Source organism: Chondrus crispus, genomic scaffold (genome assembly GCF_000350225.1).
Source record: "Chondrus crispus Stackhouse genomic scaffold, scaffold_79, whole genome shotgun sequence".
NCBI classification, from domain to species: Eukaryota; Rhodophyta; class Florideophyceae; order Gigartinales; family Gigartinaceae; genus Chondrus; species Chondrus crispus.
In genome coordinates, this window is record NW_005178719.1 from 168,604 (window position 1) to 184,564 (window position 15,961).

The 15,961-nt window shown below is 56.9% G+C and overlaps 1 protein-coding gene across 1 annotated transcript; it reads right to left on the reverse strand.

Moving 5' to 3' along the window:
* Window positions 1–4,163: 4,163 nt before the first annotated feature.
* Window positions 4,164–6,737, reverse strand: CHC_T00007572001 (hypothetical protein). The gene is made up of 2 exons (XM_005711229.1): window positions 5,865–6,737; window positions 4,164–5,759 (listed from the first exon to the last, which is right to left on the reverse strand). The coding sequence occupies exons 1-2, from the start codon at window positions 6,735–6,737 to the stop codon at window positions 4,164–4,166; spliced, it is 2,469 nt and encodes an 822-aa protein (XP_005711286.1).
* Between the last annotated feature and the right edge of the window lie 9,224 nt (window positions 6,738–15,961).

Consider the following 15,961-nt stretch of genomic DNA (forward strand, 5'->3'; position numbering starts at 1 on the left):
AGGGGGTGTCCACGGCAGCGGTAATATTACAACACCACCAACCTCTCTTTGAGGGCGGCGGTTATGACTCCGGTAAACGGACGAGTGAAATTGCGACCTCGGAGGGGATAGGGCTCAATGGGCATACGCTTCCACCAAGCGGTGGAACGACCAAACTGGGGAGCGTGTGCTTCCGGCCCTCAAGAATAACCCGTACGGGACGATCTGCCTCTTTCTCCTAAGTTCTCGCCCAGGGGGTCGCTACCCCCTTCTACTCTGGGAGCGTACTGCCCCCGCCCCTAAGTACGTCGACCTCCGGCGGCCGGCAGTACTGTAGTGATCCACTTCTACTTTGGATCACTACAGTGGAGTACCTCTACTGTACTCCACCGGGGAGTGACCTGTACAGCGGCACACGTGGCGGTACTCCTGCCACCTGTATTCGCAGGAAGAGCGCGCACCACGTGTGCTAGCTGGGACTCCCCCGGCTGACACTCCCATTACACTAATTTCTACGCCCCTACAGTAGGACCTACTAGTCTACTGTACCCGACCGGGACGTTATACGTACGGCGGTACACGTGGCCATTCCGCCGCCACCTGTCACCGGTGGCGGTACGTGCACCCCGTGTACAAGCTGAATTCTAAATCCCCTAATCCCCTGCGTTTCCAGTATCGTCTGATCACCCCTACGGGATCTCCCTCCGGGTCGTTACGTTTACCGACACCGGCCGGTACCCGTTCTCCCACACACCCCTCTTCTTTGAGTGCGCCACGTCCTCGGGGCGGCCATTACGTTCGTGGCCCGCGCCCGTTAGCCTCCTTCAAGCGGCCGTTGTACGGACGTTACCGACGCCACGGGGCCATTGCGAAACTGGCCCAAGCCGGCCCGGTGTGAACTCCCTTCGGGTCGTGATTAGGCGCCGGTTCGCCTCCGCGACGCCTCTGCACGGCGGCACTCGACCTCGCGGTACTCCTCCGAATTCGGACGCACGGTCTATTCCAGTCAAGCCTTCCGTGCCCTTTCGGGAGTCCTCGCTGCTTCTGTCCTTTGAGGAAGGCCGGCACATTCCCGTGTGACAGAGGGGAGCAGGTGACCTCTCTCGCGTCCGCCCGTCCTGTGGTCGTGTCGCTTCTCCCGCCCCTTGCGTTATTCTCCGCCATCGGACGACTCCCTCTCACGCAATGATTAGGAGGCAGGCCCGCCGCCGAAGGGGCGTGGGCTACGGAGCAACGCCTTTCAGGCCGACAAATGCGCACAGTACCTCCACGGACATAATTCAGGGCGAAACCCACTGGGGCGCCCCTCCGCCGCCGGGACGAATTCCGCGAACGGTGCCTATAAATACGGATGCGACGGCCTCCCTACCGCCTACAAGTCCGCCGCTCGACCCCACGTCCTTCATCTCGGAACCCTCTCGAGCACCTCCGGCGCCTCCAGCTATGTCTCCTCTCGTGCCCGGGTCGGCGTCCCGCTGGGTCAACCCGGCAAAGGAGTACGACCATCGTCAGCGCCGCACCCCCGCCGAGGCTTCCCAACGTCCTTCCGTGGTGCCGTACCCGGTCGAACAGTACGTGGGCTGGTCCCATTGGTACTTTGACGCTCTCCGTTTTCAAGAAGTCTGTCAAGACGGAATCAGCCTCCCGAATGGGTATCGCCGAAGCAGGGACGAAGCGTGAACAGCTCGCTGGCGCCACCTACCCCTGACACCGAACGACCGGACGCGCACGCATGGACGGGCCGATCTATCCCATGTGCGTTGTTGGCCCGAAAGGGAGTATCAAATCCGTCTGCAGACCATCCTCTCCGGTCTTCAACATCTTCCGCGACCTGAGGACGTCGCCCCTGGCGGGAGTTTTCTCCCTGCGGGTGACAGCGTGCTCGGGCTCCTTGCCTTCGAGCCCCCGTATGACCGGTTATATTGGCTTCGCGATCGGCGCTGGTGGGGCGACAACTGTTCCGACGAGTCCCGTGTTCGGAATACGCAGTGGTTCTTCTATGGGTGGCATAATTTGGAATTCTTCGACATGCCTTCCCGACTCCGGCAGAACTACTACATCCGCGTGCCACCACAACCCTTCTATCGGGACGTCCCTCGGTCGCTCTGCGTGCCCACGCCAGCCGTTTTGGCGTATCACGGTAGTCCGGACCTTCAGAAGAGTCGCCTCCGTGCATGGCTTTGGCAGATCGTCGCCGTCGAGTGGGCCGTATCGTCCGTCATGGCCTTCCTTCACGCCGCCCGCTACGGGATTCAGATGAACGCCAAGAACCGTGACTGGCGTCTCTTCCAGGACCGCGGTATCGCTTCCCCTGTGGGTCGACTGATGCCTCTGCCTACCGGGCTTATTTCGTACGTCCGCGAGCTCGGCGTACAGAATATCGTCCGAGGAACGGAATTCGACCCTCAGGAGACGGAGACGCTTTTGCGATACGCCGCCGAAACCGATTGGACGAAGACCCCGGGGTTCCTTTGGTACGACTATGAGACCGACCGGTTCGCGCCTATGCCGCGTCACCCTGGTGGGCATGACGACGGCAAAGCATATCCCACTCGGGTCGTCCTTCCCGAGCCTCATCGCTCCCCCTGGCCGGTATTGGAAGTCGCCGATTATTACCCCCGAGGGAAAGGATTCGTTCCGGAGTGCTTTCATCCTCATGAGGCCGCCGCGGATGCCGCTCCGATTTTTCCTCCGAATAGTCGCGGGGCTGTCTCGGCCGTGGCGTCCCTATACGGGGGCGAGTCCGTCGCTGCGCCTCCCGAAGGAAGGGGACCGGACTATTCTGGCGACGACGATGTTCCCTCTCCGGTACCGGTGGCTCCTCTGAGGTCCGTGCTGCCTCCCGACGACGGGGGTGGAGCGACCCAATCGGCCGCTGCGGTTGTGGAGGACATCGTTGAAGTTCCTGCCTCCAGCCCGCCTGCCGGTGCGACGGCTAGCTTCGTCGCCGCGAGGCCCGAACTCGTCCTGGAGACGTTCGACCAAGTGGACGTACCGCCCATTGTGGATGAAGACCTCAGGGCAGCTTGGCAAGAGTATCTTGAGAATGCCCAGACCTATGGGGCTGAACCGGCTGCTACGGTTCCGGCTATCCTTCGTCAAGCGGCGACCCTCATACGGGACTCTCATACCCTTGAGCGTACCCGTTCGGCTCTGAATGAGGTTCAGTCTGCCCTTAGCGGGATTCTGCAGGCCCGCGTTCGGGACGTGACCGACGGCGCTATTTCGGACGTCCTTGTCCGGTTCGGGCTCGAGCCTGACCGTTCTGCCGGTAGCGGGGCCGACGGGGCCTCAGCCTCCAATTCTGCTGGCGCCCCTTCTCGTAAACGTCCTCGTCCGGGTACTCCTACCTCCAAATAAACTGCCTTCGCATTTCTTTCGTCCTCCTCGCGGTTGTCTTCCTTCGTACGCTCTCCCGTACAGGGTTTCTTCCAGCCGCAATCGTCGTCGCTGCGTCCATGATGGGTCGTTCGTGCGTCACTGATATCCATGTGGGGTCGGGACTTCGCCTTCGTTAGGCTAGGGACTGCCCGATCGGGTTTTTCCTTCGCACTAAAAATCGGCCTTTTTGCCAGTAAAACGTGCCTGGTTTTCTCGTCTTCGAGGCTTGTCCTTGTAAATTAACGAGCTCCCATTGGACGTTCCCTCAAATCTTCGTGCCTCAAACCGCCTCCTTGAACCGCCACCAATATCCTTTTGGGCGTTCCCATTGGGCATTACCATTTTTTGGTCGATTTTTTTCACGTAGCGTGCTCCACTCTCGTCCACCAGCTTACCTCTGACGCGACCTTCGGAGGCGGAATTTTGGAGTTTGTCGCCCTCCCTGGGATGACCGCTGCGTCAGCTTGCTCGCATCCTTTCCCCTTTTGCTGCTCTAGTCTTCGGCGCCGTCCCGACCGCGTCTCAATTAGTTTTCCCAGAGGGGTCTGCTCTCGTCATGGGGACCTTCCTAACGTGGTCTCGATTGGGTTTTCCCTGAGGGCTCCGGCCGTGGGGACATGCAATCCCGGACGGGTCTTTCTCGGCCCTAATTGTCCGTCTTGTCGGTCTTTCGCCGTTCTCCCGACAGGGTTTACAGGTATATCCCAAGCGGGTTGGCTGGCCTATTTGGGCTCCTGCACAGTTCCGAATCTCACTTTAAAAATTCGGAAGCCTTACCCCTCTTCTTGGACTGACCGTCTCGGTCAGTGTCTAGCTCGGTATCGGCGGATGAAGTTCTCTGGGAGGTTATCCGCTCGCTCCCAGGTGTCCTCTTTGGGGCTATAGCCGAACCATCGGACGTGATAAAGTAGGGAGCCGTCGTCCGCCTCGCCATGGGCGACGATGCGGTCTATGGCGTGCTCTGTATCCGCTTCGGCCTCAGCGGGGTCCTGATGGACGGGGACCTCGCTGTCCGGGTCGATGGAGACCGTCGGGGTGGTCCGTGATACGGAGGCCCTTTCGGGTGGTGTGGTTCCGCTTGCCGGGGGTATCGCCATGGGCGTCGACCTTACGGACGAGGGGGCCTTCGGGACGGAGGGTTGCGGCACCTTTGTCACACGGTTTATGGATACTGCATCCAAGAGACCGTTGCGCTCAATCGTGACCGTGTCTCCGCCCACTGGCGCCTTTATGACCCTATAGGGACCTGTCGTTTTAGGAAGGAGTTTCCGGTGGCCGTCCTCATTCTCGAGCGGCGTCGCAGAAAAATCCGGGGGTCTGTCGAGAAAGACCTCCTGTCCGACCTCGAAGGAGGGTAACGTCCTTACGGCCTTGTCGAAATTTCTCTTGTACTGTGCTTGGGCGTGTGTCAACTTGGTACCCGCGCGGGAGAGAATCTTCCGCACCCGCTGTAGGGTGATTGGCTTCATTTGTGCCGATGTCGGTTCACTCCCATTTGGGGACGGTATGGCGCTAGAAGGAGCTTGGACCGATATCCCTGGTGGGTGCCGTGTCAAGATGAGGTCAAAGGGGGTCGTACTCGTAGACTTGTGGACTTGCATATTGTACGCGTACGTCAGGGGTTGTACGTAATCGTCCCAGTCCCGTTGGTGTTCGGAGACGTAATGCCTCAATCGGGTCGCCAACGTCCGGTTGAACCTCTCGGCCTGACCGTTAGTTTGCGGATGATAGGCCGTCGTGAGCACGTGCCGAATTCCGAGAGGGCCGCATACAGCTTCGAAGAATTTAGCTGTGAACTGGGGTCCGTTGTCGGTCAGTAGTGTATCCGGCATGCCATACGGGTACACCCACGCGTCAAGGAAGGTCTGGGCAACCTGCTGAGCTTGAGTCGTCCGAAGGGGTATAGCGCGGCACAGCTTAGTAAAGCGGTCCGTGATGACCAATTTGTGGCGGTTCCCGTGTGGGGTTTTTGGCAAGGGTCCATACAGGTCCATGGCGACGAATTCTAGCGGCCCGGCGGCGGGGAACAACGTTAGCTTCTTCTGCTGGCTGTATTGCGTTCCTCTCACGCGGGCGCACGACCGGCAGTCGGCGACCGTCTGTTGGACGTCCGAAGCCATATGAGGCCAGTAGTACAGACGCCTCATTGTCTCGTACATCTTGCTCGTGCCGGGGTGTCCCTGTAATCTCGGGTAATGACTCAAGAAGGAGATTCTCGCCCTCAGGGACGCCGGGACCACGATCTGTATACTCCCATCCAAGGGTGCACGCCGGCACAGGAGGCCGTGTTGATTGACCTCGAACTGCGTTCCCGATTTCCCGACCTCTTCCATCATGGCCTTACAATACGAGTCTGTCTTCTGCTCCCTAATTAGGTCGTCTTGCATCACGGGCAATATCTCGGCATCATCATGCGCAAGAATCATCACGTCCGGGTTGCCGGGATAACGAGGTGTCACGCCCTCGGAGGACAGTGGATCTCCTTGTACGTCTTCGTCTACCACGTAGCAAGGTATTTCATCCCTCAGGGTCGAAGTATCCAATCCGGTCGTCTCCAGCCGCCAGAGAGCGTCGGCTGCCTGGTGTTTAATCCCGGCACGGTGTTCGACTATGAAGTCGTATTCCGATAACCGGAGGCGACAGCGGGCTAGTCGTCCCTTGGCATCGGCTAGGTTCAGGACCCACCTCAGGGAATCGTGGTCCGTTCGAACGGTAAATCTTTGTCCCTCCAGGTACGGCCGCAGGAGGAGAATAGCCCAAACAATGGCCAAACATTCCTTTTCCGTCGTAGTGTAGTCGCGCTCCTGCTTCGTCAGGGCTCGACTCCAATACCTAATTGGGACGTAAACAGGACCCTCTTGGTCCTGCAGGAGAGTGCATCCCACCTGATGGTCACATGCGTCTGTGTCCAATTTGTAGCCCCCTTTCTGCTTGGGCAGTGCTAGGATTGGAGGTGACGTGAGACGACGTTTCAGCTCCTCGAACGCCTCGTGTTCTTCGTCCGTGAGGTCGCCGAATTTTGCGGGCTGTCCTTTCTCGAGTTTGCGATTCAAGGGGGTTGCAATGCGTGCAAAGTTTGGCACAAAGCGCCGGAATACGTTACAGAGACCGATAAAGGAACGGATTCCCGTCTGGGTTGTCGCCGCCTCGGCCTGCCGGATTGCTTCGCACGTTCGTGAGCTCACCTCCAACTTTCCAGGTCGAATAACGTGACCCAGATAGTCCACCGAGGTTGAAAGAAATGGCACTTGGGGAGTTTGAGGGACACTCCCGCATCTTTTAACATCCCCAAGATCGTCCTCATGTGGGTGAAGTGCTCCTGTAAGGTCTTGGAGTATACGATAACGTCGTCGAGATACACCAACGCGTATTGCCATCCAACCCGTGACAGGATAATGTCCACCGCCCTTTGGGAAGTCGCTGGGGCGTTCTTGAGACCAAACGGCATCCGGATGAATCGGTACAACCCCATATGGGACGTGAACGTCGTCTTATCCTTGTCAGCTTCATCCACCTCGACTTGCCAGTACCCGCTGTTGCAGTCGAGGGTGGAGAAGATGGTGGCGTCCCCAAGGGAGTCAATGCATTCGTCCATCCGCGGAATGGGGTAGGAGTCCCGACGGGTCAACGCATTGAGGCGCCGGTAGTCCACACAAAAGCGTAGGGTGCCGTCTTTCTTTGGCACCAGGACTACGGGGCTAGCCCATTCTGAGCTGGATGGCTCAATGACCCCCTCTTTTAACATCCGCTCAATCTCGGTCTTCTCGACGGCTCTGGCTCGATGCCCCGCCCGATAAGGGGGCTGATAAACAGGCCGGGCGCCATCCTCGAGGTCTATCCGATGCTTGGCGCTCGCTATGGTCCCCAATCGCCCGGACCACATGTCTTCGAACTCCCGTAACAGGTCCACAATTCGGGTCCTATGGGTCTGGTATTCGGCGCCTATCTCTAGCTGCTCCGTCCAGTGATCCGGTCGACTACTTCGCTCCTCACCAACTTTTCCTTCTTCCCGTCCCGGCGAGGGCGGACCACCAAAGGGGTCGAGGCCCAGCTCTTGAGCCTGTTCGGACGTTATCGTCAGCACCGCTTGGGGAGCCGGTAATGCGAGCCCCATGACAGCTCCCTTCGGAATCCGTACCGGCCGATCACGGAAATTGCTCATGCGGACCCAAAACGGGAGCCCTGTGGGCTCCATTACCCCGTTCGCCATCAGGCTGAGGTTCTTCTTAACCGTTTTCGGGTGACACTGGAGGAACACCAGGCCTCTTGTCTCGGTGTTTACCAATACCGGCGCTTGTGACATCGGTGGCAGCACAATCAGCTTAGCCACCCGCACCTTGTTGGATCTCGTCCGTGTCGGCAGGTTCCCCATAGTTTTCCGATTCCCTTCGGGCCCCGGGACGCTCCCCAGCAGGGTCACACTTCCTCCATTGCGGAAAACAACTGGCCTCTCTTTTGGCAAGATGCCCCTCACATGGCGATCGATAAACTCCGTCCCCAAAATGGCGCTCACCGCTAGGTTGCTCGCCACTAAAAAATGCGTCCTCGTGGTCATATCTCCAATTCGGACGTGTAGCACCACCACCCCGCTAAGAGCCATTGCATTCTTCGAAGCGTCCGTTACCCGTGGGGTCGGATTTCTCGCCGCGTTCTCTCTCCAATTCGGGGGAAGGACGCGCTCGTGGATAATGTTAGGGCCGGCTCCAGTGTCTAGGACACCCCTGATAGGAAACATAACCGTCGGTCGGCATCCGACTGACAGGTCTAATTTATAGTTCTCCTTTCTCAGGACGCAAACCGGGTCTCTTGCTACATTATTACCACGAGGCTTTCCCTTCTGCCGGTGCCGGTGTGTCCTTCGGGTCGAGGGTGCTCCCCTCCGGACGAGGCTCGGTTTAAGGGAGACAGAAGCCTCTACGCTGCCTCCCTGTCGTTTCCGGGTCTCCTTCCGTGGGCGCCGCCGGAATACGCGCCCGGTTCGATATTCTGGGTCCCCTGCGGGGCCCCCGGAAAGGGGGTTGTCCGGAAACTCGGTGACGAATTCGCCCTTGGTGAGCTACGAGCCCGTCCCCCAGGGCTGTAATTCCTCTGGGTGCGTCTCTGTTGGAAGTTTGTCTCCCGTTGGGCTAAAATCCGAGCTCGGACGTCCGGCGACATCCCATGACAGCAGGGTCTCTCCCGCGAAAGGCAGAGGCGGCAGGGCGTTCCGCTGCTCGCGTCCTGCTGAGGCGGCTCCCAACGCCGGGCGTCTCCTCCCCGAGGGGGTGTATTTGGCTTGGGCCACATACTGCTCCCACCGTCTGGTGCCGTCGAACCCGGAGAGGCTGTGAAGTACGTCGTGCGTGTCCCTGGGGGCGAGGGGAACGCGGCCGTCTCGACGGCCATCGCGAGCGGGCGCTCCGAGAAAACATCCACTTCCTCGAGGGGACCCGGTTCGGACGATTCTTCTGAGAGGAGCAGGCTACGCTGCTGGCTTCCTGTCCGGTGGCCCGAGCGGTCCCGGCTCCCTGCGGTTGCCGGGTAATTCCTTCCGCCCCGGTAGGCCGTCCCCATGCCCTCGGCGTACTGCGTTAGCTCCGTAAAAGCTATGCGGGGATGCGTCGTGAGGTGGTGACGCACCTGCGTACGAATTGCCGGGAGGAGGCCCTCTGCGAAGAGCGACTTGAGCCGATTATCGGAAAAGACATTTCCACAGCGGAGGGCTTTTCTCCAGAGACGGTCGCCATACTCCGTCTCGGACATCCCCGAACTCTGTATAAAGTTCGTTACCTCGGCGTAGGCTTCTGCGATGACTTCATTCGTCGCGTATCTCCTGAGGAGGTAATTGACGACCTCCGGATAGGACGACAACAGTTCGTCCCTACGGGCGTCGGCTACACCAGACTCCCCCACGATACGGGTCTGCACCTCTGCCAGGGCCGTGCCAGTCATGAAGAACTGGAAGCACCAGAGGGCCGCTCCCTCATGCACGCCGTTCTGATTGCACGCCGCCGTAAACCTGGAGAGGAAATTTAGCACCGCAATCGGGTCGTCTCCACTGAAGGTCACGCCCTTCATCTGAAGAGTCATCCGCTTCCCGGGCCTCGAAACCGTGCTGGCAACTTTGGCGTTGTATCGTCCCGAACGGTTGTGCAGCCGATACCGGCGGTAATCCATGACCTTTTTAAAGAGGTCGTTTAGGGGGCGAATCCGACGCACATGCCTCACGTCTACTTCGAAATCGTCCCCAGAGGAGTCTGTTTCGTCCCTCGTGGCATCACTAGCTTCCGATCCGTCGGTCTCGTATCCCTTGCTCTTGGTCTTTCTCCGGTACTTCTGCGTCGGCAGCACTACGCGACCGGCCCCGGGCGGAAACGCGGGTGGCTGTCCCATCTCTCGGGCTTGAAGTCGGCCATCGCGCTCTTCTCCATCCCACGGGGTCTCAGGTCCCATATGAGGGTATTGCGGCCGCGCGTTCCCAAGCATCAGCGACGGCGGTAATACGTCCGTTGCCGCCAACGGCAGTCGCTCCGCCGGCGGCGCTCGAGCGCGCACCTCTGCCCGGGTAACGTCCCCCACGGTTGACGTGATCGTGTCCCAAAAGGGGCCGCGTCCGACTACGTCGTCCACGGCGCTCCTGACGAGGGTCCGGCTGTGATCCTCAACGATCTTTCGGAGCGTGCTTGTCAATTGCGCCTCCACGGCAGCCGGGATTCGCTTGTCCAGCTCGGCCGTCAACCACGTGTTTAGGGCCCCCCGCTGGGTCAGGTCCCCTAGGTCCGGGTGGGCCTCTAAGGCGTCTCCGTGGATCGTCATCCTATTTGGACGTTCGTCGCCGATTATGGCGGGGGTCGGCTCGCTCTCTCCGCGTTGTCGGCCTTCGAGGGGCCCCTCCGCCGGCGTCAGTGGTAATGCCGCTCTGGTCTGCGATCGCGTCCTTGCGCGGGCCAAGCGCTCCACATGCGCCGCTCGTGCCTCGGCGCTTCTAACGGAGCCCACGTTCTCTGTCGAGCCGTCCGTGCGACTTGGTTCGCCCAGCTGGGACCGATTTACTGACTCGTCATCCCTTCCGTCTCGGGGGAAGCCCCCCTGCGATCTCGCGTCTTCTCGTCCACTCATCTTGAAACGAGGCGGTGATTCTCGATCCCTTCCAATCCCAGTCGTCCGATTCGGAGATCAATAAAAGAATCCTAGAAATAGATTTTCTAGGTCGGGAGACCAGTTGTAATAATATGGATCCTTCCAGTTCGGTTTTTACCCCGTCACGGAGGGGGTGTCCACGGCAGCGGTAATATTACAACACCACCAACCTCTCTTTGAGGGCGGCGGTTATGACTCCGGTAAACGGACGAGTGGAATTGCGACCTCGGAGGGGATAGGGCTCAATGGGCATACGCTTCCACCAAGCGGTGGAACGACCAAACGGGGGAGCGTGTGCTTCCGGCCCTCAAGAATAACCCGTACGGGACGATCTGCCTCTTTCTCCTAAGTTCTCGCCCAGGGGGTCGCTACCCCCTTCTACTCTGGGAGCGTACTGCCCCCGCCCCTAAGTACGTCGACCTCCGGCGGCCGGCAGTACTGTAGTGATCCACTTCTACTTTGGATCACTACAGTGGAGTACCTCTACTGTAATCCACCGGGGAGTGACCTGTACAGCGGCACACGTGGCGGTACTCCTGCCACCTGTACTCGCAGGAAGAGCGCGCACCACGTGTGCTAGCTGGGACTCCCCCGGCTGACACTCCCATTACACTAATTTCTACGCCCCTACAGTAGGACCTACTAGTCTACTGTACCCGATCGGGACGTTATACGTACGGCGGTACACGTGGCCATTCCGCCGCCACCTGTCACCCGTGGCGGTACGTGCACCCCGTGTACAAGCTGAATTCTAAATCCCCTAATCCCCTGCGTTTCCAGTATCGTCTGATCACCCCTACGGGATCTCCCTCCGGGTCGTTACGTTTACCGACACCGGCCGGTACCCGTTCTCCCACAAATGGTAACTAATTAACTAAATAAAATAAAATAATTACAAATTAAAACTATGCAATTATTCACACGTGTGTCCCCATCCCTGACTATTTTTCATATCCAATTAATTTCCTTTCGTTTCACCCCCCTGTAGACCCCCATATTGCACTATATATCCCCATTCTGAGCGCCCTTGCGCTACGCAACATCAACTTAAAATTGCCTCGTTCTCCTAACTCGCACTTTCCTCGTGTATCATGTCTTCGACCGACGGTCATCTCGTGCCGTCTCTTCTGTTTCATTCGCTTACCTTTTCGCGATTCCCTCGCGGTGTGTGTAAGCAAGGGCAAGACGAAAACCCTCTCGGTATATCCTCAATTGACCCTCCTTCCCAACCACGAGTCGAATCCGCCCGATCCGCAAGTGGACAAAGTCCCTGTTCCAAACTCCGACGACGTGTGCTTACCAGGTAAGCCCTGCGCGTCCCGGGGTCTTCCTTTGGTGCCCCGCCTACGGCACCTTATCAGTATGTCTGATCCGGCTTTCCATCCGGGATTCAATCCTCATTCCACTGTCCGTCGATATACCTCTCTCCAACACTGTCCTCTACGGAGTGCCGGTCCTCTTGAAGTAGACCTATCCTCTAGGCCTTTCTCTCCTGTCCTCCCCTTGCCTTGCGAGCAACCCTGTGGCTCCCTCTGTACGATCTCCATCTCCGGACACGCATCCCGACTAATCGTCAAAGCTCCCCGTCCCGTCCGTCCACCGGTCATCGCAACCGACCCCATCATTGCCTTCACGTGTAGCCACGTCCTGTCCACGTCGTTCGGCGGCCTACAGGACAGACCTTCCCTCCATTCCATTACTGGGGAGTGGTCCTGATTACCTCTCCCCATTTCCTCAAGTTCGAGCCACATCGGCGCGTGTCCTCAAATTAACCAGTAGTCCTTGAGGCCTCTCCATCCTGTGTAACTCATCGTCTGCGAAATCTCCTATCTGAGCTTCTGTCACGCGCGATCCGGGTCCCCCCTAACACCGCGCACTTACCTCCGCGGTCCTTTGTTCCCTGTTCGGGCGTACTGTCGCCGGCGGCTGTCTTCAATCTCCATCGAGCGGGTAGGAAATGCCTGAGAAGTTGTGAAATGATATGTGCTGGTTGACGCGCCGACCTACAAAAATCTCAACCCGCACTTCCTCCGTTTGCAAATATTCGAGTTGCTCGGGCCGTACCTTCTGAATTCCGTTGGAGAATATCCCTTCACCACGCCAAAGTTAAGTTTGTTAGCGGGCAGGGATTTTCTGCTTTCGTCCAATCGTCTTGTTTTCCCCTTTAATTTCCCCCTGTAGTCACCATGTGACAATAATCAGAAACGTATACTCGTCTCTACACTCACGTCCGTCTCCGCACACTTTTCGCATAATGGACCGACACGCCGAGACTCCCCCGTAACCCTTGCACTGAGCCACTTGGTTTAGGGTAATTCTAAGAGCTGTAGAACAGGCCTCCCGTTTTTTCACTTACCTCAGAGCCGTTGCTCACGTACGTGGGTCGGAGAGTTCCTGTGTCTCATTTCTAGATCGGAGTGATACGCGCCTGTGTTGCGGAGATATCTCAGGTTCTCGTTGGGCCACTGTCCTCTCCATTACTTTCAAAGTTTTTCCTTCTCTTTAAGTTCCATATTCCCCTTCTTTTGATATCCTCAAACTCCTTTTCTTCTGTCTTGCTCGCCGAAAGGCGACAAGCGAGACTGCATGCATAATTTAGAGCTTCGCTGGGGTCCCCCTCCTTCTCAAGTTTAGTTAGTCCGTTCCTCGTTTGGATCCACCATCGAGGGAGGGCTGGCCCATCTAGAGCATCTAAACTGATTCGCATTTTCGGACAAGTCCGGCTTAGGTGTTCCAGTAGCGTGAAATTTAGTCACGAAGGCAATTGCGTTTCCCTTGAGGGTATTTCTCCGAAAACTCGTCGAGCGGCCCTTCGCGAGACGGAACAGTCGTTGGTCAATCCTCGGAGCGGGACGTTCCCTCGCCGATGCGTAACACTCGACAATGTCAAATGTCGACATTCCCTAAATCATTGGAGGTATCCGCCCTTCCCGCTTTCTCATGCCTTCTCCGACCTCTTGAAATCACTCCATCTTGAAATCTCTCCCTCTTGTCGGGTGCATAGCTGGGTAGTTCAACTTTTTTCTTTTCCGCCTCTCACGATCTTTCTCTTCCTTCGGGAAGCTCCCTGCGTGTGGACTCGTGAACTGTACATTCCTCTTTGTCATAAACCCGGGTCATTCTCCCCTTTTCTCTCTCCTTCCAGGTGTCTGAGGTGCTGTTTGATCTTCGACCACGATTGGCGTCGAGCCCGCGCTAGTACCCCTGTAACATTCGTCGTGTCGCCTAAGTCTGAGCTTTCGCATCAAAGTCCCTTTTAAATCCAGCTGCGATTCATTTGTGTCACTGAACACATTGGGGAAGCTCCTTCGCGATCCTTTCTAGAACACGTACGCCCTGGCAGGTTCCGCAATTCTATTACTCCGCACATATGATCTGGTGAAGCGGCACATGACCATGACAGCGGGTGATCTCGTCCTCTCAGACGAGGGGTTGTGGGCTTCTCCGGGAACCAGCTACTAAGTCTCAACACATGTCGCAGGTAATTTTTGATCTCTTCGCCTGTGACCTCGGGTCCGCCTCGAACACATGCTCTGGTCCAGTCTGTATTCTCAATTTCCCCCACAGTACCGAATCTCCACGCTTCCGAAGAGTTCGGACACGTCCTGCTTAGGAGCTATATGCCGCTGGAACACGTTTCAGGTCATTGATAGGTGTTCCTAGTGCGTTTGCAGTATTCTTTGATTGGGCACTCGGGACGGTAATTGCGGTCGCGTCGACTCACATTCGCGCTCCGTCTTGTCTCTTTCTCCTAGCGAGCGCAAATTCTTTCCCTCCTGCTTCCTTCTCTTGCATGGTCTCGTAGTCTTGTTGAGCAGCGTCCGCAAAACGCGGTCGCATAGCCAACGTTACACACACAAAAAAAGAAATCGAATGGTGTACAACAAAACAGAACCGGAACAGGAGACGAAAGGCAAATAATTGCTCTCAATAAGTTAGTGAATGGGTAGCTCGCGTGCATGAACAAAAGTCGCACGCGTCGGCGCCAGCCGTAACCGACGGAGTTTTGACTACGTCTCAGTCTGAGAATAGGTTGGTTGCAGACGATATCTTCCCACTTCTTCCATCGTTTCCAAACCCTCCTCTGGCTTGCAGCTTACATCCTGAAATCCTCCTCCTGAAGTAACACTGTCTTTTCCTCCTCTTCTTTGGTGCTCCCATTTTTCGTCCTCATCCATGCAGCACACGTCTCATTTTCCTTCTCTTATTCTCCCCTACTCTTCTCTCTCTTGTTAGTCGATCCACGCACCGACCTCTGCCATTTCCTTCAAACGGTTTTCCTCTCCATGTCACAACGCTTCCCGCTTGTTCAGGGACACGGATAAAATTTCGAATCTCCATTTTTGTGGCTTGTTGGCGTACGGAACAGCGCGTGCTATGATACCGTCATAATCGTAAGATTGTGACTCTTGTTGGTCTGCGCCGCGCCATGCCTCTTCATCGTGAATCACCAACTAGTAGGCGTCTGTGCGGCGGCGCGCGTTCTCTAGGTCACAAGACAAAAAACAAAAATAATAAAAAAAGACAAACAGAAAGAAAGGAAAACGTGGAGTAGTTGATCGTTGGTGATCAGTGAATGTGTGTGGCGCGCGCGCTAGGAAAACGACGGGAGGGTCAGCGTCCGTCGGAACCGACAGGCTTTTCGATATCCTCAGTTAAGCTGTTCACATTCTAGGTGTATGCGAGACGTGGCTTCGGCCTCAGGATATCCTGCAAACGAACCTCTTCGATGAATCAGTGTCAGTCACACCGTCCCACCGTGGCTGGCGTGGCCAAGGCGGAGAGGCACTCAAGATCCATGTAGTGCAGTAAGGGGTTGCATAAGGGGGTGAAAGAAAAAGAAACTAAGTTGGAATGTGAATCCTGTAGTCCGAGATTGGGGGACCCACGTGTGAATATTTGCACAGTTTTTATTTTAATTATTAATTTTATTTAGTTAATTAGTCAGTGTTAATTTGGCTGACACTAGATTAGATCTACGATCTAGCGCCGCGAGCTACTGTAGTGGCTCCGGCTGGGCGATATATACCTTAGCCCACTGGCCACCAAGTCAGTAAAGTTAACCCGAGGTTGCCGGAGTTGAATGTCGCCTTGGTCGAAGTCCGTCTCTACCAAGACGCTCCCTTTTACCTAAGCCTACGGCATCCTTCAGCGCTCGGGGGTCCCCTTCCTTTTTCCTTTATTTACCTATCCTAATTTCCCTTAATCTTGAGTTGGTCCCACCTTGTAGGATTGCGATCCACACCGTGACGTCATTAGCCATCGGGCTTCTGTGTTGGTGCACCAGTGGTGCTTTTCCCAGAGGGGGTTCCATCGGAATCTGGTTGCGACCGATCCGGTGTCGGCACTTTGCCATCGGGCAGTACGAAGGTATAGCTCTGCTATTGTTTCTGTTCCGTCGGAGGCTGTTGCGACGACGCCTTCGACGAAGATCTTATTTCCTATATAAGATAGCGTTGGTTCCATCGGAATCTGGCTGCTA